Genomic DNA, 22,675 nt, shown 5'->3' with positions numbered 1-22,675 from the left:
ACCCTGATTCTGAAAAAGATTGAAGGCAGGAGAAGAAAGGGACAACAGAGGATGAGGTGGTTGGATGGCATCACTGACTTGAAGGACATGAGTTTGAGCAGGCTCTGGGGGTTGGTGATGGACAGGGAGGCCTGGCGTGCTGCAGTCCATGGGGTCAAAATGAATCGGACATGACTGAGCGACTGAACTGAACTGACTTCAATTAAAACACACACACACACACACACACACACACACTCAATGAACTGTCACTTCACATTCACTGCTACCAAACTGCTTCAGTCCTGTCCAAGTCTTTGCGACCCTATGGACTGTAACCCACCAAGCTCCCCTGTCCATGGGATTCTCCAGGCAAGATTATTGGAGTGGGCTGCCACACCCTCCTCCAGGGGGTCTTCCCGACCCCGGGTTCGAATCTGAGTCCTTTACATCCCCTGCACTGGCAGGCAGTCTCTTCACCACTGTCGGCACCTGGGAAGCCTTCACATTTACTAGGACAGCTATAAATTTAAAAGATAGAAGGACTTCCCTGGTGGCCAAACATTAAGACGTCCATGCTTCCACTGCGGGGAGCACGGTTTACTCCCTAATCAGGGATCCCGTATGCCACATGGTGTGACCAAAAGAAAAAAGAAAAGATTATTTCCTCAAGGTAACCAGAAGGCAGAAGCCTATAGCTGATGTACAGAAGATGATGAAAAAGGAACCCAAAGAGAATGCTAAGGAAACTTGTCGAAGCGTAACAGAGTGGGCCGAGAGAAGGAGAAAGGGCCCTCTCTGGCGGTTCAGTGGATAAGAGTCCACCGGCCAACACAGGCAGCACAGGCTCCGTCCCGGGCCCTCGAAGACTCCACATCGGTGGGACCACTGAGCCCCTGCTCCAGCTCTGCTGCCGCCTGCGCTCCCCGGGGCCATGAGCCCCAGTCCCGAGCCCTCGCTGCCGCCGCTGGAGCCCGCGCCCCGCAAGAGAAGCCGCCGCAGTGAGAAGCCTGCCCCCCGCAGCTAGAGGAAGCCTGGGCGCAGTCACAGAGACCCAGCACAACCAAAGAAATAAGCAAAAAAGAAGTAAAATAAGTGAAAAAGCAAAGAACGAGCCGAGAACTATAAAAGCAGCAAGTAAACAACGAACAAGATCTCAAAAGCTTATGAAGCACTATAAAGTACTATATTAATGCAAAGCTAGAATTTAGGCTCCTCCCTGTTAAAGGATATACTGGTTTTGGAACGTAGATTGTGGTCATTTATCTGGAACGCAGTACACATTATTGAAATGTATTGTGCTTCTAATGAAAAAAGAAAATACCTGAGTTGATGAAGATGTGCAAAAACTAGAATTCTCATATATTTCTGGTAGGAATGTAAAACTGTTCAACCACTGTGGAAAGCAATTTGTCAGGTCTTCCAAAAAGCTAAACACGAAACTACCATATAATCCAGCAACTTTAGGTATATAGGTAAAAGAATTAAAGACAGGTACTTAGAGAAGTATATGTACATAGAGTTTCACAGCAGCATTATTCAAAACAGCTAAAAGGAAACAACAGTCCATATGTCCATCAACAGATGGATTTAAAATACTGTGACCTTGTACAGACACTAGCTCAGTCATCAAAGGAAGGGGATCCTGACACAGGCTACAGCGTGAATAAACCTTGCAAACGTTATGGACAGTGAAATAAGCCAGACACAAAAGACAAATACAGCATGATTTCACTTAAAGGAGGTCCCCAGAGTAGTCAGACTCACAGACACAGAAAGGAGATGAGAGGTTACTGAGGGCTAGGAGAGGGGAGGGGAGTTAGTGTCCAACAGGAACAGAGTTTATCTCGGCGATGATGAAAGCCTGTGTGCAGACTGCGGTGATGGGCACACGGCACCACGAATGCATGTGATGCCCCTGAGTCAGCCCCCGCCGCTGCTGTGCGGTTGCTCAGTCGTGTCTGGCTGTTGCTGACCCCGTGCGCTGCAGCACCAGGCTTCCCTGTCCTTCACTGTCTCCCAGAGTTTGCTCAAACTCATGGCCATTGAGTCGGTGATGCCATCCATCTCATCTTCTGCTGCCCCTCTTACAGATGGTTAAAATGATAAATATTAACACACTGTCCCCAAAACTGTCATTATTCTGCAGCACAGGCCAGCTGTCGATGTTCTAAAGACACGGTGTAAGGTCCCACCAGCGAGGGTGACTGGGAGCACTCATCAGATTATGTATTTGTAGGTTCCTCAAGAGGGACTAGGCATGTCTAGTTTCTCCAAGAAGCAAGAAATGAATCAAAGACTGCCCAGGCCCAGGAACAGCCCTCAGGAGTGTGCCTACCCATGACGCTCCTGGCAGTAGAACCTCAGCCAAGGCCTGATGTCCCTCGACAGAAGGGCACAGCCCAGACAGGTCTGTTCTCTGCTAAGCCTTCTGAAGAGGAAAGCAACATCTAGGTTCACGATCAACTGAGGAGTCCCTTTAAGAATCAATACACTAACTGTTAACATCAACAACTAATACTTCATAAATAAACAAGTAACTAAGAAGAAATAGTTGAGAAAAAATAAAATTATTTTTTACTTAGAAGCATTGAGTTCAAAGCGGCAGAAGAGGAGGGTGCTTCCCACGACACTGACTAAAATGCTGAAGGTGGAAGTCATTGTTGTTGTTCACTTGCTCAGCCATGTCCGACTCTCTGCGACCCCATGGACTGCAGCACGCCAGGCCTCCCTGTCCGTCACCAACTCCCGGAGCTCACTCAAGCTCATGTCCATTGAGCTGTGATGCCATCCCACTGTCTCATCCTCTGTTGTCCCCTTCTCCTCCAGACTTCAGTCTTTCTCAGCATCAGGGTCTTTTCAAATGAGTCAGCTCTTCACATCAGGCGGCCAGAGTCCTGGAGCTTCAGGGATGGAGCCTGGCTCTCCCGTGCTGCAGGCAGGCTCAGCCATCCGAGCCTCCAGGGCAGCCCCTGTGGAAGTCATACCACAAGCATTTGTTTCAAAATCTGCGACAAGTAAGAACGAAGACAACTGAAAAGAAGCTAAATTTCCTCCTTGCCAAGTATTACGAAAGATTTCACTGATGGTAAGTCCTGAACGGTTAGACAAACGGCAAAGGCGCTTGGCAGGGTTGGGAGAGCAGAGCAGGTCCAGAGCGCCCTCCGGAGGTGGGTGTCTTGCATGGCATCGTCCAAAACCATAGGTTTAGAGAGGCGCCTCAGAGATGGCGTTCAGATGTGACCTCAATGGAGAAAATATTTTTTGACTTTTAAAAAGATTTAGTTTACTTTTGATTGGAGGACAATTACTTTACAATATAGCGGTTTCTGCCGTCAATCAACATGAATCAGCCATAGGTCTACGTACACGCCCTCCCTCTTAAAGCACTGTCCCACCTCCTTCCCCGTCCACCCACCCCTGAGGCGCGCGGGTTCCCACCGGCTGTGTGTTCACACAGGGCAGCGCACGCTTCAATACGACTCCCGAGTCACCCCACCCGCTCCCGTCCCCACTGGGACCGGAAGTCCGTTCCTCAGCTCTGCGTTTCCTTTGCCGCCCCACAGACAGGACCGTCAGTGCCACCTTTCTAGACTCCATGTATATGCATTACTATATATTTGCTCATCTCTTTCTCACTTACTTCACTCTGTACGTAGTCCTGCAGTGAACACTGGCGTACATGTGTCTTTTTCAATTATGGTTTCCTGAGGGTATGTGCCCAGTAGTGGGATTGCTGGGTCATATGATAGTTTTATTGCTAGTTTTTCTTAATCAATTTATTTTAATTGGAAGCTAGCTACTTTACAATATTGTGGCGGTTTTACCCTACGTCGATGGACATGAACCAGCCACGGGTGTGCCTGTGCCCCCCATCCTGAAGCCCCTCCCGCCTGCCTCCCCACTCCAGCCGGCGGGGCCCTGCTTCATGCAGCGAATTCGCACTGCTCACCTATGTCACACACTGTGATGCACATGGTTCAGTGCTATTCTCTCATGCTGCCCCACCCTCGCCCTCTCCCAGAGTCTGCAAGTCTGTTCTTTACATCTGTGTCTCCTCTGCTGTCTCGCATACAGGGTCATCGTTACCATCTGTAAATTCCATATATATGCGTTAGGATACTGTATTGGTGTTTCTTTCTGACTTACTTCACTCTGTATAATGGGCTCCAGTTTCATCCACCTCATTAGAACTGACTCAAATGTGTTCTTTTTTATAGCTGAGTAATATCCCATTGCGTATATGTACCACAGCTTTCTTATCCATTCATCTGCTGATGGATATCTAGGTTGTTTCCATGTCCTGGCTATTATAAACAGTGCTGCGATGAACATTGGGGTACACGTGTCTCTTTCAATTCTGGTTTCCTCGGTGTTTAAGCCCAGCAGTGGGATTGCTGGGTCGTAAGGCAGTTCTATTTGCAGTTCTTTAAGGAATCTCCACACTGTTCTCCATAGTGGCTGTACTAGTTTGCATCCCCACCAATAGTGTAAGAGGGTTCCCTTTTCTCCACACCCTCTCCAGCATTTACTTTTGTAGACTTTTGGATCGCAGCCATTCTGACTGGCGTGAGATGGTACCTCATTGTGGTTTTGATTTGCATTTCTCTAATAATGAGTGATGTTGAGCATCTTTTCATGTTTGTTAGCCATCTGTGTGTCTTCTTTGGAGAAATGTCTGTTTAGCTCTTTGGCCCATTGTTTGACTGGGTCGTTTATTTCTCCAGTATTGAGCTGCAGGAGTTGCTTGTATATTTTGGAGATTAGTCCTTTGTCAGTTGCTTCGTTGGCTATTATTTTCTCCCTTTCTGAAGGCTGTCTTTTCACCTTGCTTACAGTTCCCTTAGTTGTGAAAAACTTTTAATTAGATCCCATTTGTTTATTTTTGTTTTTATTTCCATTACTTTGGGAGGTGGATCATAGGATCTTGCTGTGATTTATGTCAGAGAGTGTTCTGCCTATGTTTTCCTATAAGAGTTTTATACCAACTCTATAAATTTTTAAGTAGCTATTTAAGATTAGATTATGTCCATTAATAACTCAAGGCTAGATTATATCTGTTAATAATTACATCTGTAATTCATTTGTGACAGTCAACTGTGCCTAATGTCACTGGCTGGTATTGTCTGATAGTGAAAATGGATTAATTAATCAAGAATGTGGGTGAAGCTCAGCAGCCTAACAGCAACTTTGAGAGCATGGGGCTTCCCTGGCAGTCCAGCAGTTAGGACTCCCTGCTTCCACTGCGGGTAGTGTGGGCTCAACCCCTGGTCACAGAACTAAGACCCCACCTGCTGCCTGTGGGGCCAAAGCCCAAGTCCCACGTGGGATGTAAAACGGTGACAGTCAGGACCCTGGAAGAGCCTGGCAGTTTCTTTAAAAACAAACCATCAATAAACAAAAAGAACAAAACACACTCTAACACCATAAACAAAAGTAAACTCAAAATGGATTAAAACCTTAAACGTTAGGCCAGATATTATAAAATTTTTAGACGAAAACATAGGGAGAACACTTTCTGACATACATTGCATCAAGATCTTTTTTGATCCGCCTCCTAGAATAATGAAAATAAAAACAAGTGGGACCTAATTAAACATAAAAGCTTTTGCCCACAAAGGAAACCATAAACAAAAAGAAAAGAAAACCCTCAGAATGGGAGAAAATATTTGCAAACAAAGCAACCAACAAGGGATTAATCTGTAAAATATACAAATAACTCATGGAGCTCAATATTAGAAAAAACAACAACAGTTCACAATCAAAAACTGGGCAGAGGATCCAAATAGACATTTCTCCAAAGAAGACATACAGATGGTTATAAAGCACTTGAAAAGATGCTCAGTACCACTAATCATTAGAAAAATGCAAATCAAAACTACAATGAGGCACCGCCCCTCACTGGTGGAATGGCCATCATCAAAAAAATCTACAAACGATAAATGTTGGATCTTACACTGTTGGTGGGAATGCACACGAATATAGCCACTGAGGAGAGCAGTACAGAGGTTCATTTAAAAACTGAAAATAGAACTGCCATATGGACCAGCAGTCCCACTCCTAGGCACAAATCCAGAGAAACGCAGAATCCAAAACGGCACACGCACCCCCAGGTTCATTGTAGGACCATTCACAGCAGCCAGGACGGGATGCAGCCCAAGCACCTGTCGACAGAGGGGTGCATAAAGAAGATGTGGCACGCAGACAGCCACACAGGGAGTGCCACTTAGCCATCAAAGAAGAAGAAAATAATGCCACTTGCAGCAACATGGAGAGACCTGGAGATGGTCACGCCGAGCGCAGTGAGTCAGGCAGAGAAAGACGAACATCGTATGATACTGCTTATGAGTGGAATCTTTAAAAAGGTTCCCTATGAACTTATCTACAAAACCAAAAGCTACTGCACACACGTAGAAAATAAGCTTTCAGTTACTGGGCAGGGGGTGAGGCGGGAGGAATAAGCTGGAAGACCGGGATTGCCATGTGGGTGCTGAGTCACTCAGTCATGTTCGACTCTGTGACCCCATGGACTGTAGCCCCCAGGCGCCTCTGTCCATGGGACTCTCCAGGCCAGAATACTGGAGTGGGTTGCCATGCCCTCCTCCAAGGACCTTCCTGACCCAGGGATGGTGCCTGAGTCTCTTACATCTCCGGCACTGGCAGGTGGGTTCTTTTCTGCTAGAGCCACCTGGGAAGTGGTGAACGAGACTGCGTGCACAAGAACCCGCTCTACAGCGCAGGGCGCTCTGCTCAGTACTCTGCAATGGCCGGTGTGTGCCGGGAGCCACCACAGGAGACCCCACCCACAACAAAGGTCGTGTGGAGCAGACCTGACGGGCAAACACAGATCAGGATTCAAGGGACTCCCTGGACCTGCTCGAGCATCTACTCCAAAACCGGAATCTGTCTGTCGTACTAGTTTATGCCTTTCACCAACTCTTCTGACATTAACAGCAGGCTATCCCCGACCACCTTTCTCTGGAGAAAATCAACTTAGGGCTCTAGCTAATAAGTCTCTTGGGCATGAAAGGAGTATTTCAATTCAAACCCCCCTGTTAGCATTCTAGCTTGCCTGACAGGTTTATCCATACTCTTGCAGCTACACATGTGATTATTCACAGCCTCCCAACTGTGAGAGGCATGGAAGCCTAAAACATTCTAAAATATTAGAGTCTTTTGAAGAGTTAAAAGCTATTAGAGTAGTGCTGGTGTAGGATTTCATTGCTGAGCCAATGCTTGCTGCTAAGTTCCCATATCTCTTATCCACCGTGCACCTGGGAGTGCAATAGTTAATGTAGTTGGAATTTAAGAAAAACAAGCAGTAGCCTTGGAATTAACCACATCACACCTTTGAGCTAATTGGTTCTTTCTTTGTTGTAACTCACTGCACCTTTGCTCCGTGCGAATGCAACTTTGTTTAATACTTTCTGAGGCTGACATAGATTAGAAATATAAAGAAAGAGCATTTCAAGGGAAAATAAGTTTTCTGGTTGAGCAGCCTTCATCAAAAGAGGGTCATAAAATGTCCACAGGCCTCCAAGGCCAGAAGATAATGTACACAATATTGTTTATGGGAAAGTTATGCAGAAAAGAATCCTGGTTTCAATAAAGACAAAACAGATGTAATGTTTGGGGTGACTCTGCATGACTTTGCATCTTTCATTTCCCTCTATGTACAAGTCCAGGTATAAAAGCTTCCCTGAAAACTAAACTGACAGGACCAGTTTCCATGAAAGCCTGGTTCCCCTGTGTCTTTCTTTCTTTCTCTCTCTCTCTCCTACTCTCTTTTTCAGGCTGATCCCTTGGAGCACAGAGGCTCTCTGCGTTCACTTTCCTGCCTGGGCTTCTAAGACCTGAACGGGAAGGCGCTCTGCATCTTCACTCCCTCGGGAGACCAGGAGGGCGCCTGTGGCCTAAGTGAACAGAGCAAGTCCCTTGTCTTGGGACTTCATTGGCTTTCTGTGTAAACAAAGGAATATCAGCCTCTTTCTCTCCTCTATTTTCTTATCTGCAACATTCTTTCTTTATCTCTCTCTCAATCTCTTCGCCGACTCCATCCCTCCTGAGGGTGCCCCTGGATCCTGCGGGGGCTGGACCCCGGCAGATATGGGCAAAGGCTCTTTCCCATACAGGATGGATAAAGAACGGATATGTGTATTTGTGTAATACATTCACTTTGCTGTACACCTGAAACTAACACAACATTGTAAATTATACCCCAATAAAACGTTTTTTTAAAATTAAAAAGACAACATACTGAATGGGAGAAAATACTTGCCAATAACATAACCAAGTGGGTAAGTGTCACGCAGTCGTGTCCAACTCTTTGTGATCCCCTTGGCCTATACAGTCCATGTAATTCTGCAGGCCAGAATACTGGAGGGGTAGCCTTTCCCTTCTCCAGGCTTCTTTCCAACCCAAGGATTGAACCCAGGTCCCCTGCATTACAGGCAGGTTCTTTACCACCTGAGCCATAAGCAAGTCCATATAAATAAGGAATTCATATCCAAAATATATAAACAGCTTGTGCAGTACCGAAACAAATTTTAAATAGGCAGGAAAATATTGAATCACTATGCTGTACACCTGAAGCTAATATAATATTGTAAATCCACTAGACTTAAATTTTCTAAAAAAGAAAAGAAGAAATAAGGAAAAATATGCAAAAGACCTGGAGAAACATTTTTCAAAAAAGATATTCAGATGGCCAACAGGAACCTGAACAGACACTCAGCATCATACATCTTCAGTTCAGTTCAGTTCAGTTCAGTCGCTCAGTCGTGTCTGACTCTTTGCGACCCCATGAATCGCAGCACGCCAGGCCTCCCTGTCCATCACCATCTCCTGGAGTTCACTCAGACTCACGTCCATCGAGTCAGTGATGCCATCCAACCATCTCATCCTCTGTTGTCCCCTTCTCCTCCTGCCCCCAATCCCTCCCAGCATCAGAGTCTTTTCCAATGAGTCCACTCTTCACATGAGGTGGCCAAAGTACTGGAGCTCAGCTTTAGCATTCTTTCCAAAGAAATCCCAGGGCTGATGTCCTTCAGAATGGACTGGTTGGATCTCCTTGCAGTCCAAGGGACTCTCAAGAGTCTTCTCCAACACCACAGTTCAAAAGCATCAATACTTTGGCACTCAGCCTTCTTCACAGTCCAAATCTCACATCCATACATGACTACTGGAAAAACCATTGACTAGACGGACTTTAGTCAGCAAAGTAATGTCTCTGCTTTTTAATATGCTATCTAGGTTGGTCATAACTTTTCTTCCAAGGAGTAAGCATCTTTTAATTTCATAGCTGCAATCACCATCTACAGTGATTTTGGAGCCCCCAAAAATAAAGTCTGACACTGTTTCCACTGTTTCCCCATCTATTTGCCATGAAGTGATGGAACCGGATGCCATGATCTTCGTTTTCTGAATGTTGAGCTTTAAGCCAACTTTTTCACTCTCCTCTTTCACTTTCATCAAGAGGCTTTTTAGCTCCTCTTCACTTTCTGCCATAAGGGTGGTGTCATCTGCATATCTGAGGTTATTGATATTTCTTCCGGCAATCTTGATTTCAGCTTGTGCTTCCTCCAGCCCAGCGTTTCTCATGATGTACTCTGCATATAAGTTAAATAAGCAGGGTGACAATATACAGCCTTGACGTACTCCTTTTCCTATTTGGAACCAGTCTGTTGTTTCATGTCCAGTTCTAACTGTTGCTTCCTGACCTGCATATAGGTTTCTCAAGAGGCAGGTCAGGTGGTCTGGTATTCCCATTTTTTTCAGAATTTTCCAGTTTATTGTGATCCACACAGTCAAAGGCTTTGGCATAGTCAATAGCAGAAGTAGATGGTTTTCTGGAACTCTCTTGCTTTTTCTATGATCCAGCGGATGTTGGCAATTTGATCTCTGGCTCCTCTGCCTTTTCTAGAACCAGCTTGAACATCTGGAAGTTCACGGTTCACGTATTGCTGAAGCCTGGCTTGGAGAATTTTGAGAATTACTTTGCTAGCGTATGAGATGAGTACAATTGTGCGGTAGTTTGAGCATTCTTTGGCATTGCCTTTCTTTGGAATTGGAATGAAAACTGACCTTTTCCAGTCCTGTGGCCACTGCTCAGTTTTCCAAATTTGCTGGCATATTGAGTTCAGCACTTTCACAGCATCATCTTTCAGGATTTGAAAGAGCTCAACTGGGATTCCATCACCTCCACTAGCTTTGTTCATAGTGATAATTTCCAAGGCCCACTTGACTTCACATTCCAGGATGTCTGGCTCTAGATGAGTGACCATACATCGTGATTATCCGGGTCAAGAAGATCTTCTTTGTACAGTTCTTCTGCATAGTCTTGCCACCTCTTCTTAATATCTTCTGCTTCTGTTGGGTCCCTACCGTTTCTGTCCTTTATCAAGCCCATCTTTGCATGAAATGTTCCCTTGGTATCTCTAATTTTCTTGAAGAGATCTCTAGTCTTTCCCATTCTGTTATTTTCCTCTATTTCTTTGCATTGATCTCTGAGGAAGGCTTTCTTATCTCTTCTTGCTATTCTTTGGAACTCTGCCTTCAGATGCTTATATCTTTCCTTTTTTCCTTTGCTTTTCGCTTCTCTTCTTTTCACAGTTATTTGTAAGGCCTCCTCAGACAGCCATTTTGCTTTTTTGCATTTCTTTTCCTTGAGGATGATCTTGCTCCCTGTCTCCTGTACAATGTCATGAACCTATGTCCATAGTTCATCACGCACTCTGTCTGTAAGATCTAGTCCCATAATTCTATTTCTCACTTCCACTGTATAATCATAAGGGATTTGATTTAGGTCATACCTGAATGGTCTAGTGGGTTTCCCTACTTTCTTCAATTTCAGTCTGAATTTGGCAATAAGAAGTTCATGGTCCAAGCCACAGTCAGCTCCTGGTCTTGTTTTTGCTGACTGTATAGAGCTTCAGCCATGAAATTAAAAGATGCTTACTCCTTGAAAGAAAAGTTGACCAACCTAGATAGTATATTCAAAAGCAGAGACATTACTTTGTCGACTAAAGTCCGTCTAGTCAAGGGTATGGTTTTTCCTGTGGTCATGTATGGATGTGAGAGTTGGACTGTGAAGAAGGCTGAGCGCCAAAGTATTGATGCTTTTGAACTGTGGTGTTGGAGAAGACTCTTGAGAGTGCCTTGGACTGCAAGGAGATCCAACCAGTCCATTCTGAAGGAGATCAGCCCTGGGGTTTCTTTGGAGGGAATGATGCTAAAGATGAAACTCCAGTACTTTGGCCACCTCATGTGAAGAGTTGACTCATTGGGAAAGACTCTGATGCTGGGAGGGATTGGGGGCAGGAGGAGAAGGGAACGACCGAGGATGAGATGGCAGGTTGGCATCACTGACTCGATGGACGTGAGTCTGAGTGAACTCCGGGAGATGGTGATGGACAGGGAGGCCTGGCGTGCTGCGATTCATGGGTCGCAGAGAGTCGGACACGACTGAGCGACTGCACGGAGCTGAACTGAACTGATAGCGCTTCTCCATCTTTGGCTGCAGAGAACGTAATCAGCCTGATTTCCGTGATGACCACCTGGCGATGTCATCATGCATCACCAGGGAAAGGCAATTCAGACCCACAGTGTCGCCTCACAGCTGTCAGAACGGCTTATCAAAAGACAAGGAAAGAAAAAAAGACAAGAAACACTGAGAGTGGCGAGAATGTGGAGGAAAAGGAGCCCTCGTGCACTGTTGGTGGAATGTGAATCGGTGCGGCCAGTGTGGGAAACAGTACAGTTTCCTCAAGAAATTAGCAATGGAACATATGATGCAGGAGCTACAGTTCGGAGAACCTTTGCGAAGGAAACAGAATCACCTATTTTTAAAAATTTAAATTGAAATATTATTGAAAACTTCAGTGTGCCTCTGTGCAGGCTACCCTTGTGTCCTCTCATCTTTTTTATTTGAGAGTTTAACTGTTTTAGTCAGCAGTCCCATTTCATCAGCCTCAAGAAACTAGCCTTCCTCAGCTTCTAAAGAATATTAAGCAGAAAATCTGCAGCTTTTTAAAACAAAAACCTCACAGCTCCTCTTGGTTTTCTGTCTCACTGATTGCTGGATTTTTGTTTAGGTTGACAGTTTATTAAATACACTATATTTGTACTTTATTTGGTAATTTTTTAAATCATTAATCATTCACACATGGACTTAGTAAAAATGTACTTTATAGAAAACCATCTGCAAAACTGGCATCCCACTCCAGTACTCTTGCCTGGAAAATCCCATGGACAGGAGGAGCCTGGTAGGCTGCAGTCCATGGGGTCGCTAAGAGTCAGACATGACTGAGCGACTTCCCTTTCACTTTTCACTTTCATGCATTGGAGAAGGAAACGGCAACCCACTCCAGTGTTCTTGCCTGGAGAATCCCAGGGACAGAGGAGCCTGGCGGGCTGCCGTCTATGGAATCGCACAGAGTCGGACACGAGTGAAGCGACTTGGCACTTAGCATCTGCAAAACTAAAATAAAAATTAAAAAGCACATTTTGCCCATGTTACATAAGCTGCTCAAAATATTAGAAATTACTTTACTTAAGGTGATTGTGAAACAAAAGATGGCTTGATTTCATTAACTCTGACAGCAGGCCATGACTTCAGGAGTTTTAATGTTGAAACGTGGATGCAAAAATGTCTATTAACTAAATTGTTTCATAGTGTTTGAGAAACAGGACAAAACAAAGCACTATTTTTCCTTTACAGACAGACACTTCTGTAAATCCATTTTCTATACACTTTCTCTCCCACTCATAGAATTATTTGTGCAAACTGCTGAGGGAAAAAAATTCCTTAAAAAAAATTTTTTTTAAACCTAGCTCCTATTTACAAAACATGCCAAGGGAGAAGTTCAAGTGGGTGTTATGCCGCCTATGGGGTCGCACAGAGTCGGACGCGACTGAAGTGACTTAGCAGCAGCAGCAGCATGGCAGAACTGGTTGAAGGGAAATCCAGCCAAGTGACGGAATGCACCTTCACTTCTGCAAATAGAGGTCGTCCTCCCCTCCTTTCTGAGAGAAACACATCTGCAAGGTGCAGGCTGTGAGACAGCACACCATGCAAAGGCGAGACCAGAGACTTCTACAACCTCTCTATAGTTCCAGCTCTGGAGGCAATATTGTTTGAGAATTGAGCAGCAAAACCAGAGCCAGCTGTTGAGCAGCCAGAGTACTACAGTAATTGGATACATGGCCATTTCTCTCTTAGCAGCCCTTTGTTCTTCTCTTCCAGAAGTTGTAGATCTATTCAGTTTATCTGTCATCTTAATGAAGCTGCGCCTGCAAGAGTTACGTCATCCAAAGTTCCTCCAGCCGCTGTATCTATATTTGAAATGCACACCGGACCGTGTCAAGATGAGGGTCAGAAGTGGCAGCAGCAGACCCACCAGGCAACACAGGTATGGAGTCAGTTCTGACCAGCTGTCAATTTCGGCCAACAGCATTTTCTTTCTTTGGCTTCCCGGGTGGTGCTAGTGGTAAAGAACCTGCCTGCCAATGCTGGAGATGTTTAAGAGATGTGGGTTCGATTCCTGGGTCAGAAAGATCTCTTGGGGAAGGGCATGGCAACCCACTCCATCTTGCCTGGAGAATCCCATGGACAGAGGAGCCTGGTGGGCTACAGTCCATAGGTTCACAAAGAGTCAGACACGACTGAAGTCACTTATCACGCACACATCACATTTTCTCTCATAAAGTGATCTCTTTTTAGCTTACCAACTGCACAGATTTCTGAGGGTTTGGAGGAGGTCTTTCTAAATTCAGAAAATATAGCTGTCTTTCACTTAGCATAACCACAGGAGGTGGTGATTTTAGTGCCAGAGGCTTAAAGGGAGATGACTGTATAAGGTGATGAGCTGCTGGTCTTGACTGGAATGTCTTCCTGCCACAGCGTTTCTCTCTGGAACCTCATAATCACAACAGCATTTGAAACTTCTTGGAATCCTTGTTCCAGGTCAGCACTTGGTGGTGCTCTCTTTCATTTTTCCGGGACCCTCTCTCATTGACCAACACCTCCAGCTAATTCCCGCCATCTCGGCAGCGGGAGAAGGGCACATTGCCCCACTCACTGAGTGTGCATCGGCCAGCGCTTGCATTTTGGCATTTTCTGCTTCTGTGCGTCGTATTGAATCCTTTAATGTGCTTCAATATGCCTGTGCTGGACTTCAAGCCACTTTCCTGCCCCTGGGCCCGCTGGAAGGTCCCCGGCAAGGGCCACGGCCCTCCAGCTTCCTCGGCACTCCTGGCTGCTAGCTTTCAAAAATAATTTGTTAATTTCTAGGTATTTAACCATTTTTAAAAACATTTTATACTGTTTGCTTAGAATTGTTTTGAATTGTGATCAAATCATGTGTCCTATTATATCTATTTATTCAACTTGTATGGGCTCTTTTTTTAAACTGAAGTATAGTTAGTTTACAATGCTGTGCCAATCTCTCCTTCATAGCAAAGTGACTCAACTACACACAGATATTCCTTTTTTTTTGTTACATTCTTTCCCATTATGGTTTAATACAGGATACTGAATATGGCTCCGTGGGCCATCTAGAAGGACCTTGTGTTTATCCACCCTATATATAATAGTTTATATCTACTAATTGTGTGTGCTTTTTTGTGGCCCAGTACATGATTGCTTTTGCATTCCACGCGTTTAAATAGAGGCAAAGTTCTCTCTACACATAGCAATTAAATTGAGCTTGATTTCTTTCTTCTCACACTTGGTTTTGTCTGCAGACTTATTTCCGGAATGGGAGCACTGAAGCCTGGGGAGCGGTTGTGGACCAAGTTCTGGTCCCGGCCCAGCCTGCAGGACGCCTGCCGCTGCCACGGACTCCAGGAGGAGAGGCTGGGGGCGGGGCCGGGTGGGACGGTCAATCCGGTTGCCAGGAGGCGCGACCCGGACACAATGGGGTCTGGGAGTTGGGCCCTGCAGCAGTGGGGATCCAGACACCCCACCTTGCCTTTCTAGCCAGGAGACACAGGAACAGGTCAGTGCATCCACTTCGGGCCCCCCTCGGGTAACAGGTACCCCCTTATTTCCCCCTCGCCCCGTTATCCTCCCCCAGTGTTCCTAAAACATCTCAGTTCTCCGGAACCCCTGGGAATTCCACTCCCGCAGTGCTGCGTCCAAAGTTGGCGCGCGCACATACACCCCTACTAAACTCATTTTGGGGCTGGGGGACGGGAGATGGCCTCGAAGCTGTCCTTGCCCCGCGCCACTCTGGAGCCCGGAAAGCTGCCATTTGTTTCTCTGGTATCTGGGATACGCGCGGGCCCCGCCCCGGAGTCGGGCCCATCTGGAGGGAACCGGGAGCGCGTCCCCGGAGTCGGGGCGGAGGGGCCGGAGCCGCCACCTTTTGTCCGCAGGTGTTGCCGGCCGCCAGCGCTCCCACCGCGCCATGGGCTCGGACGTCTGGGTCGGCCCGTGGCGGCCGCACCGGCCCCGCGGCCCCATCGGAGCCCTCTACAGCGGCCCGGGGCCCAAGTACAAGCTACCACCCAGCACCGGTACCAGCGGCGGGCCGGGGGCGGGGGGCCGGCGGGGGCTGTCCGGCAAGGGAGCGGCCGGCGCCTGGTGATGCTGGGGCTCCCGGCAGGCTACATCATGCACGACCCGTCGCGGCCCCGCGCCCCGGCCTTCACCTTCGGCGCGCGCCTCCCGGCACAGCAGACATCGTGCAGCCCCGGGCCAGGCCACCTGGTGCCCGCTCGCATGACCGTGCGCGGCCTAGACAGCGCCCCCGCGTACTCCATCTTCGGCCGCCCGAGGCACGCGGCGCCCTTCCTCACTCCCGGACCGGGTCAGGAACCTGGGGCCCTGGCTTCCCGAACGCCTAGTCGCCTCCCCTCAGGAACCGCCCCCGCCACCGCCCCGAGTCCCCCTTGGGCAGCCTAACATTCCAAATTCAGTCCCCCTCCCCGCCCACTTCTGGACCTCAAAACAGCTCCAAGCCTCACCGGGCTTTGACATATCGTGGCTCGGATCCCCCCTAATCCCTGGACTCTGGCGCGGGTCCCCACTAGGTCCCCAACCCAGTTCTGGCCCACGCCCCGGTCTGCCCCGCAGGCAGGTACTTCCCGGAGCGAGCCGGGAACGCGGCGTACCCCAGCGCGCCTCGGCACACCATCGCTCCCCGAAACTGGGGCCTCCGCCTGGAGTCACAAACCCCAGGTGAGCCCAAGAAGGCCCACCCTGCACGGGCAGCGGTGGGGACACCGGCTAGTCCGCAAAGACCCACCCTCACTGGCCCCCGCAGGCCCCGGGACCTACACTATGCCCTCGCTCCTGGGCCCGCGCGTAGTCGGCAAAGTCTCGGCGCCGAATTACTCCATCTACGGCCGCAGTGCGGTGGGCAGCTTCTGCGAGGACCTCAGCAAGGTCGGGGAGGTGGGGGGTTGGCGCGGGGCGCGGCGAGGGGTTGGCGATCTGAGGGCCCAGAAGCTGGACACAGCGCCTCTCCTGCCCCCACCCTACGCAGACACCCGGGCCCTGCGCCTACCACGCGGTGAACCCTGGGGTCTACAAGCCCCGGGCCCCCCAGTTCTCGATGCTGCCGCGGACTTCGTTCCCTCAAGGCAACACCTTGAATCCCGGCCCTGCAGCCTACAACGTGGACCAGGTGGTCTGCAGTTTCAGGGTCAAGGGTCGGAGGCGGGTAAAGGGGACCGGGTCGGGATCGAGGGTCAGAGGGGCGAGTTTGGGGGCCGGGAGCCCAAGGCCTGCAGACAGCACTAGGCCAGCGACGTCTCCTTGGTCCGCAGCACTGGAAGCCTCGCGGCTGGACCTTCGGGATCCGGCACTCGGACTACTTGGCCCCGATGCTGACCGAGGCGGACGATGACCCGCTGGGCGGGCGCTGCCCCGCAGATGTTTCTTAAAACCTCTGGAGTCAGCAGCGTGTCGGCCTCTTTGTGCTAGCTACGGCGGGCGGGCGGAGTCCAGGCTCCCGCAGGCCCTCGCGATTGGTCAGGACAGAAGTGCGTCAGTCGTCCCGCCTCCCCGAGGCGGCGATTGGCCTAGAGCCCCGCACGTCGGGGGGCTCCGCCCCTCCGCGGCTCAGGCTCAGCGATGAGGCCAGAGGCTCTCACCCGCCGCAAGACCAGGCAGACCCGACTGGGATCCGAAAAGAACCGACGAGGGCCACCGAACAGGACAGGGGTCCTACCCGGGGTCAGGTTGTGAGGCCGAGACCAGGGATCCAGGTGAAGAGGGAACGGAAAATTGTGAGATGGAGAGGCGTGCCCAACTCGGACACTGAGAGGGGAACACAGAAGAGAAAGGGGCCCGGGGTCGGGACCTGTGCACTTGGCGTCAGCGACACGGACGCAGGGCGGCGACAGGTACCAGGTGTGTGTTGCAGCCCAGAGTAGCAGCAGCCCCAGTGACCCCAGGCCCCCTGGCCCCATCTGCCCCTCCCGCGCCTGCTGACCAGTCCCGAGGAGGGAGCCAGAGTCCAAGCAGCTGCCGGGGCTGACCCACCTGAAGCAAGGAGACATAAAGGGCTTCTCGTGTACTGACCTGGACTGGGTACGCAGGGCGCGCAAATCCTTATGTGGGGAGGGGTGGCCACCTCACGACACAGAGGTCAGGCCCAGAAATTTCCTGCCCCCAGGATCGCTGCAGAGCCCCACCACTGTCCTTGATACTGAGGATAACCCATTGCTGTCGGAACACCCGCTCTGTGCTGCCGCCACCTTACTACCTGTGCCTATGGGCCATGCTCTTGGCCATCTGGTGATTGTGGTGCTGACCCCAGCTCTGGCCAAGTCTGGGCAGCAGCTGGCATGGCCAGAAGCCTGGTGCCAATAGCCTGGGGACAAATGCCCTGAGGGCAGAGTCCTGGCACTTGCCCTGGCTGGCTGTGGCTGCAAGGTTAGAAGAAACTTCCTCTCCAGGGCAGAACCTCTGACCTCAAAGAGGCAAGCAACCACCAGCAGGTCCTGACCTAAGCCTGGCCCAGACAGAGCCCCCAAAGGCAGGACCCAGGCTTCTCAATCCCCAGGACAGAACCTGAATCTCCCTTCACGTCAGCCCCCAATAACAGGAGCAAGTTATCCAGCTTCTCCTCCTTCAGTTCCCCAGACAGGACTCCCAAGAGAAGAGTTGGGTACTCCTCTCCCTTCAGCCCCCAGGCTTGTGACCCCAGCAATAGGCACCAGGACAGTTTACTTTCCATTCCCTCAGCTGGACACCCACTATACTGCTCAGTTCAGCTTCAGTTCAGTCGCTCAGTCGTGTCCAACTCTGTGACCCCATGGACTGCAGCACAGCAGGCTTCCCTGTCCATCACCAAGTCCCGAAGCTTACTCAAAACTCATGTCCATCGAGTCGATGATGCCATCCAACCACCTCATCCTCTGTCATCCCCTTTTCCTCTTGCCTTCAATCTTTCCCAGCATCAGGCTCTTTTCCAATGAGTCAGTTCTTCGCATCAGGTGGCCAAAGTATTGGAGCTTCAGCTTCATCAGTCCTTCCAATGAATATTCAGGACTGTTTTCCTTTAGGATGGACTGGTTTGATCCCCTAGCTGTCTAAGGGACTCCTAAGAGTCATCTCCAACGCCACAGCTCAGAAGCATCCATTCTTCAGTGCTCAGCTTTCTTTATAGTCCCAACTCTCACATCCATACACAATTACTGGAAAAACCAGTAAATGCTTAACTCCAGCTGAGGCCTAACCAGGGATGGTGAGGAGAAATATGGGGGTGGGGAAGTGACTCTGCAGGTGTACTCAGCATCCTTGCCCAGCCTGTGTAGGTTAGCAATAGATGTGATGATAATGGGGTACATGGGGGTACCTTGGATAAGCTGGAGTCTATTCATGAATTCACTGTTACCCAGAAACCAAGGCAGGTACAGGCAGGCTACTAACTGGTCATCGATCTTGGTTATTGATGGAAAACACAGGCCAGAATTTCTTAAGGATCACTAGGGAGGATATTGATCAGTTACTCATGGGTCACTGGACTTTGGTCAAGACCATCAATGGAAATTTAATAGAAGTCACTAATAGGGACTTGGTTTAAATAACCAATGGGCCTCTGATCAATCATTACTGGGCCATAGGACGTTGATCCATATATTTGATGGGCTACTAGTGAGAACTTATCAGAACCAGTCCTGTCATTGGTCATGATTTTGGACATCTGTCAAGGTTGCTGATGAATCCTTGGTCAGGGTCAATGATGGGGTCACTGATTAGAGGCCACTGAGAGTCACTGGGAGCCCTATTGCAGGGGAGGTTGGCCAGATACAAGGGTTGCGGGGTGAGTGGGCTGCTGGTGCTGTATTGTGGTCAGGAAGCTGGTTCCTGCAGACGGATTCCTGCAGGAAACAAGAGATGCGACAGCCACCATCGACAGCCTGCCATTCGTCACAGAGGCCCTGACCAGGGTTTGCCTCCTGGATGTTAGAGACCCCTGACCTATGAACACACAGCCACAGGCGATCTGACCCAAAGCCAGCGTCAGTGTCCCACATCAGAGGATGCCTGACCACCCACTCAAGAGGGTGACTTGACTGATGCACCTGTCATCCCATCACATAGGGCACTTGACCGTCCATGTTCAGGATCCCTCATGACTGATCCGAGTGTCAGCCTCCCCCACACCTCCCACGAAGCTCCAGGATCTCCATCACCTGCAGACCCCTTAGCCGCCCACACATAGCCCCCACAGCAGTGGACAGCGGGTCTGCAAAGATGGCAGGCAGGAAGTAGAGAGAGGCCGCAGTCCCTAGCCGGGCACTGGCCCTGGAGCCTGTGTAGCCTCCCCATAGCGGTCCCCGAGTGGCTGCGGCCTCTGTTGGCACGGACCTCTTTATCTCCGCTCGTAGCTCGGGTAGCCTGACCCTGTCTTACCCTGCCGCAGCCAGGGTCCAGCCTCCCCGCTCCACTCCCACCCGGTGACCCTTATCCGAGCAAGGCCGACCTGGTCCGGGTCTGGGGAAACTCTCAGGGCCCTCCCGCCGAACAAGCTCTTCCGGACCCCCACCGCTGAAGTCAGTCACGGCCGCACCAGATGTCTCCCGCCCCCTCCCGAGCCTTCTGTAACTCCCTCTCCAGGGGACCCGGCAACCGAGGGTACATCAGGGGCTGCAGTCTGACGACACGCGAGACGCGGAGTGGATCCACGCCGAACCGAGTCTCGGCAGGCTGGCGCGGGGCCGCCGCTCTGACCGCCACGGGCAGCCCGCCGTAGGCCGCGGCCTGGAGTGAGGGAGCGCGGCTGCTCCTGGACGGCCTGGGGTCACCGCGCTCCGGGAGGGGACAAGAAGAGATGCCCCCGCCCCGGCTCAGCCCTACGCCCGGAGACTCCCTCTCTCCCGGGCCCAGCTGCTCACGGCCCGCTGGACACAGCAACGAAGCCCGAGAGGCCTGCAGCCATGCGCGCGCCGGCATGCCGGGCTAGGGAGCGGGGCGGAGACCACACCGGACGAAAGGTGACCGCATCCGGCGACTGGGGACGGCGCCGAGCGAGCGCGGCCGCGGCGGAAGGGCACGGCCACGGAGGAAGCCCCGCCTCCCACACGTGACTTCCGGCGGGCCTCCGCCTTTGGCGCACGCGCACCGCCCGGCGCCGGCCCGCGCACACGGCCGTCTGCGCGAGCGCGTTGTCGTTGACGCATGCGCGCTGACGTCGAGCTGGGCGGGTAGTCCGCGGTGCCGCCCAGGCAGCATCTCGAGACTCACCTCCCCGACCCTGGCGCGCGGTGAGCGGGGAGCACCTGGAAGACTCGCAGGCGCGTTCCGGGAGGTTGCTGTGAAAGGGGCTCACGGAGGAGAGGGGCTGGAAACGTCTGGGTCTGCAGGCCCACCGTATGCACAACTTGGAGCATGTTTTGTAAGGGAGGAAGGTGGTGTGAACAGGCTAAGGGACGTGTCCAAGGTCGTGCAGCCGAGGAACCGTCGGACGAGCAGAGGCCGGACGTGTAGGAGTCTTCGAGAGGATCCTCCCAGGAGCGCCTGAACAGGTGAGGGGGGATTCTAAGACCTCCTCCTGGCAAATCTCCAGAGGCTCCTGAGAGAGGCACGGAGGTCACCGAAGCAGCGGCAGGACATGAGTCCAGAGCTGCCGTCGGGTACCTGGCTGTGACGAGTTGGCGCGAAGCAAGTAGAAACCTTCTCTAACGGGCCGGCTGCCAGCTGGAAGTGTACGTGCGAGGGGCTGGCGGGGGCTTGGGGCCAGGCGGAGCGCTGCAGACTGTGGTGCGCGTGGCGCAGTTTCCGCGGGGCCGGGGGCCAGAGCACTGTGGCAGGAGTGGCCTCAGGAGAAGGGCTGCTGAAGGGCCAGAGGCGTCGGTCTTGGGAGGGTTGAAGCCAGAAATTCACCCACCTCCTCTTAAGAAATGGGTGTTTATTGCAAACAAATAAATATGCCCAAGAATCCGGCTGAGGCGTGTGCATGGGATGCTTTCCGTCAGCTCAAATGCAGGCGACGACTGAGTTGTTAGAGCTGCCGGGGCCGGGTGGGATGGGATAGACAGGCTCTCAGGCTGAAGAACAAGAGGGACAAGCATGAACGCTTGGTGACCCTAAGCTGGGGTTTGAGGGTTCAGAGGTGAGGCGGTTGAGTCGGGGTGAGTGCTAGGTGAGCAGCTGCTGACAGGAGAGCCTGTGTAGGGCTGGTCCTCCAGGTGGAGTCAGGGATCTCCTGAATGATGGGGGCACTTCTGGCTTCTGACACTCTTGCTCTTTTCCAGAAGCATCAGGTCCATGCTGCTGCTGGCTCGGGCACCCAAAGCTTGGCACAGGCTCTTTCAGCTCAAGCCTCTGGCCCTCCCTGGGACCCCAGGAGGCAAGGCCCAGCATGTGAGATACCAGCCCTTCTCAACGCCAGGCCCTGCAGAGACAGGCAGGCAGGACCAGCCCCAGGGTCCTGGCCTGCGAACCAGGTTGCTTGTCACAGCCTTGATTGGGGCTGGACTGGGTGGGGCCTGGCTGGCCATGAGGGCCGAGAAGGAGCGGTGGCGGCAGCAGCAGCGGACAGAGGCCCTGCGGCAGGCTGCTGTGGGCCAGGGCGACTTCAGCCTGCTGGACCACCGGGGCCAAGTGCGCTGCAAAGCTGACTTCCGGGGCCAGTGGGTGCTGCTGTACTTCGGCTTCACTCACTGCCCTGACATCTGCCCCGACGAGCTGGAGAAGTTGGTGCAGGTGGTGCGGCAGCTGGAGGCGGAGCCCGGCCTGCCCCCGGTACAGCCCCTCTTCATCACCGTGGACCCCGAGCGGGACACCGTGGCCGCCATGGCCCGCTACGTGCAGGACTTCCACCCGAGGCTGCTGGGCCTGACTGGCTCTGCCGAGCAGATCGCCCAGGTGAGCCGCAGCTACCGCGTGTACTACAGCGCCGGCCCCAAGGACGAAGACCAGGACTACATCGTGGACCACTCCATCGCCATCTACCTGCTCAGCCCTGACGGCCTCTTCACCGACTACTACAGCAGGGGCCGGTCGGCCGAGCAGATCACAGACAGCGTGCGGCGCCACATGGCTGCCTTCCGCAGCGTCCTGCGCTGAGCCAGGCCATTAAAGGGCTGTGACGGAGCCGTGTGCGCGTGAGATCTGTACTGGCAGCCCCTGCAGGCCCTGGCAGGCGGGGGGCTGGGGGCCTGGTGGCTGCCTCCTGGGGCGCAGGGGACAGACAACCCTCTCCCCTAAACACGACGGTTCGGTAAAGGGTTTGTTTTAAGG

At 51.4% G+C, this 22,675-nt stretch overlaps 2 protein-coding genes across 3 annotated transcripts; both read left to right on the top strand.

Annotated features, from left to right (window-relative positions):
• ODF3B (outer dense fiber of sperm tails 3B) lies at positions 13,629–18,293 on the top strand. Its single transcript, XM_018048992.1, has 7 exons — positions 13,629–14,975; positions 15,355–15,495; positions 15,585–15,788; positions 16,055–16,159; positions 16,245–16,366; positions 16,467–16,607; positions 16,750–18,293. The coding sequence occupies exons 2-7, from the start codon at positions 15,387–15,389 to the stop codon at positions 16,864–16,866; spliced, it is 798 nt and encodes a 265-aa protein (XP_017904481.1). The 5' UTR covers positions 13,629–14,975; positions 15,355–15,386; the 3' UTR covers positions 16,867–18,293.
• LOC102189751 (protein SCO2 homolog, mitochondrial) lies at positions 20,598–22,528 on the top strand. 2 transcript variants are annotated; one of them, XM_005701601.3, is made up of 2 exons: positions 20,598–20,958; positions 21,688–22,528. In XM_005701601.3, the coding sequence occupies exon 2, from the start codon at positions 21,701–21,703 to the stop codon at positions 22,499–22,501; it is 801 nt and encodes a 266-aa protein (XP_005701658.2). In that variant the 5' UTR covers positions 20,598–20,958; positions 21,688–21,700; the 3' UTR covers positions 22,502–22,528. The 2 variants fall into 2 exon arrangements, with proteins under 2 accessions (XP_005701658.2, XP_017904480.1); XM_018048991.1 differs by having other exon boundaries at positions 20,598–21,138.

The sequence above is a fragment of the Capra hircus genome, chromosome 5 (assembly GCF_001704415.2).
Source record: "Capra hircus breed San Clemente chromosome 5, ASM170441v1, whole genome shotgun sequence".
Taxonomy (NCBI): domain Eukaryota; kingdom Metazoa; phylum Chordata; class Mammalia; order Artiodactyla; family Bovidae; genus Capra; species Capra hircus.
This window is presented reverse-complemented; position numbering and strand designations above follow the sequence as displayed.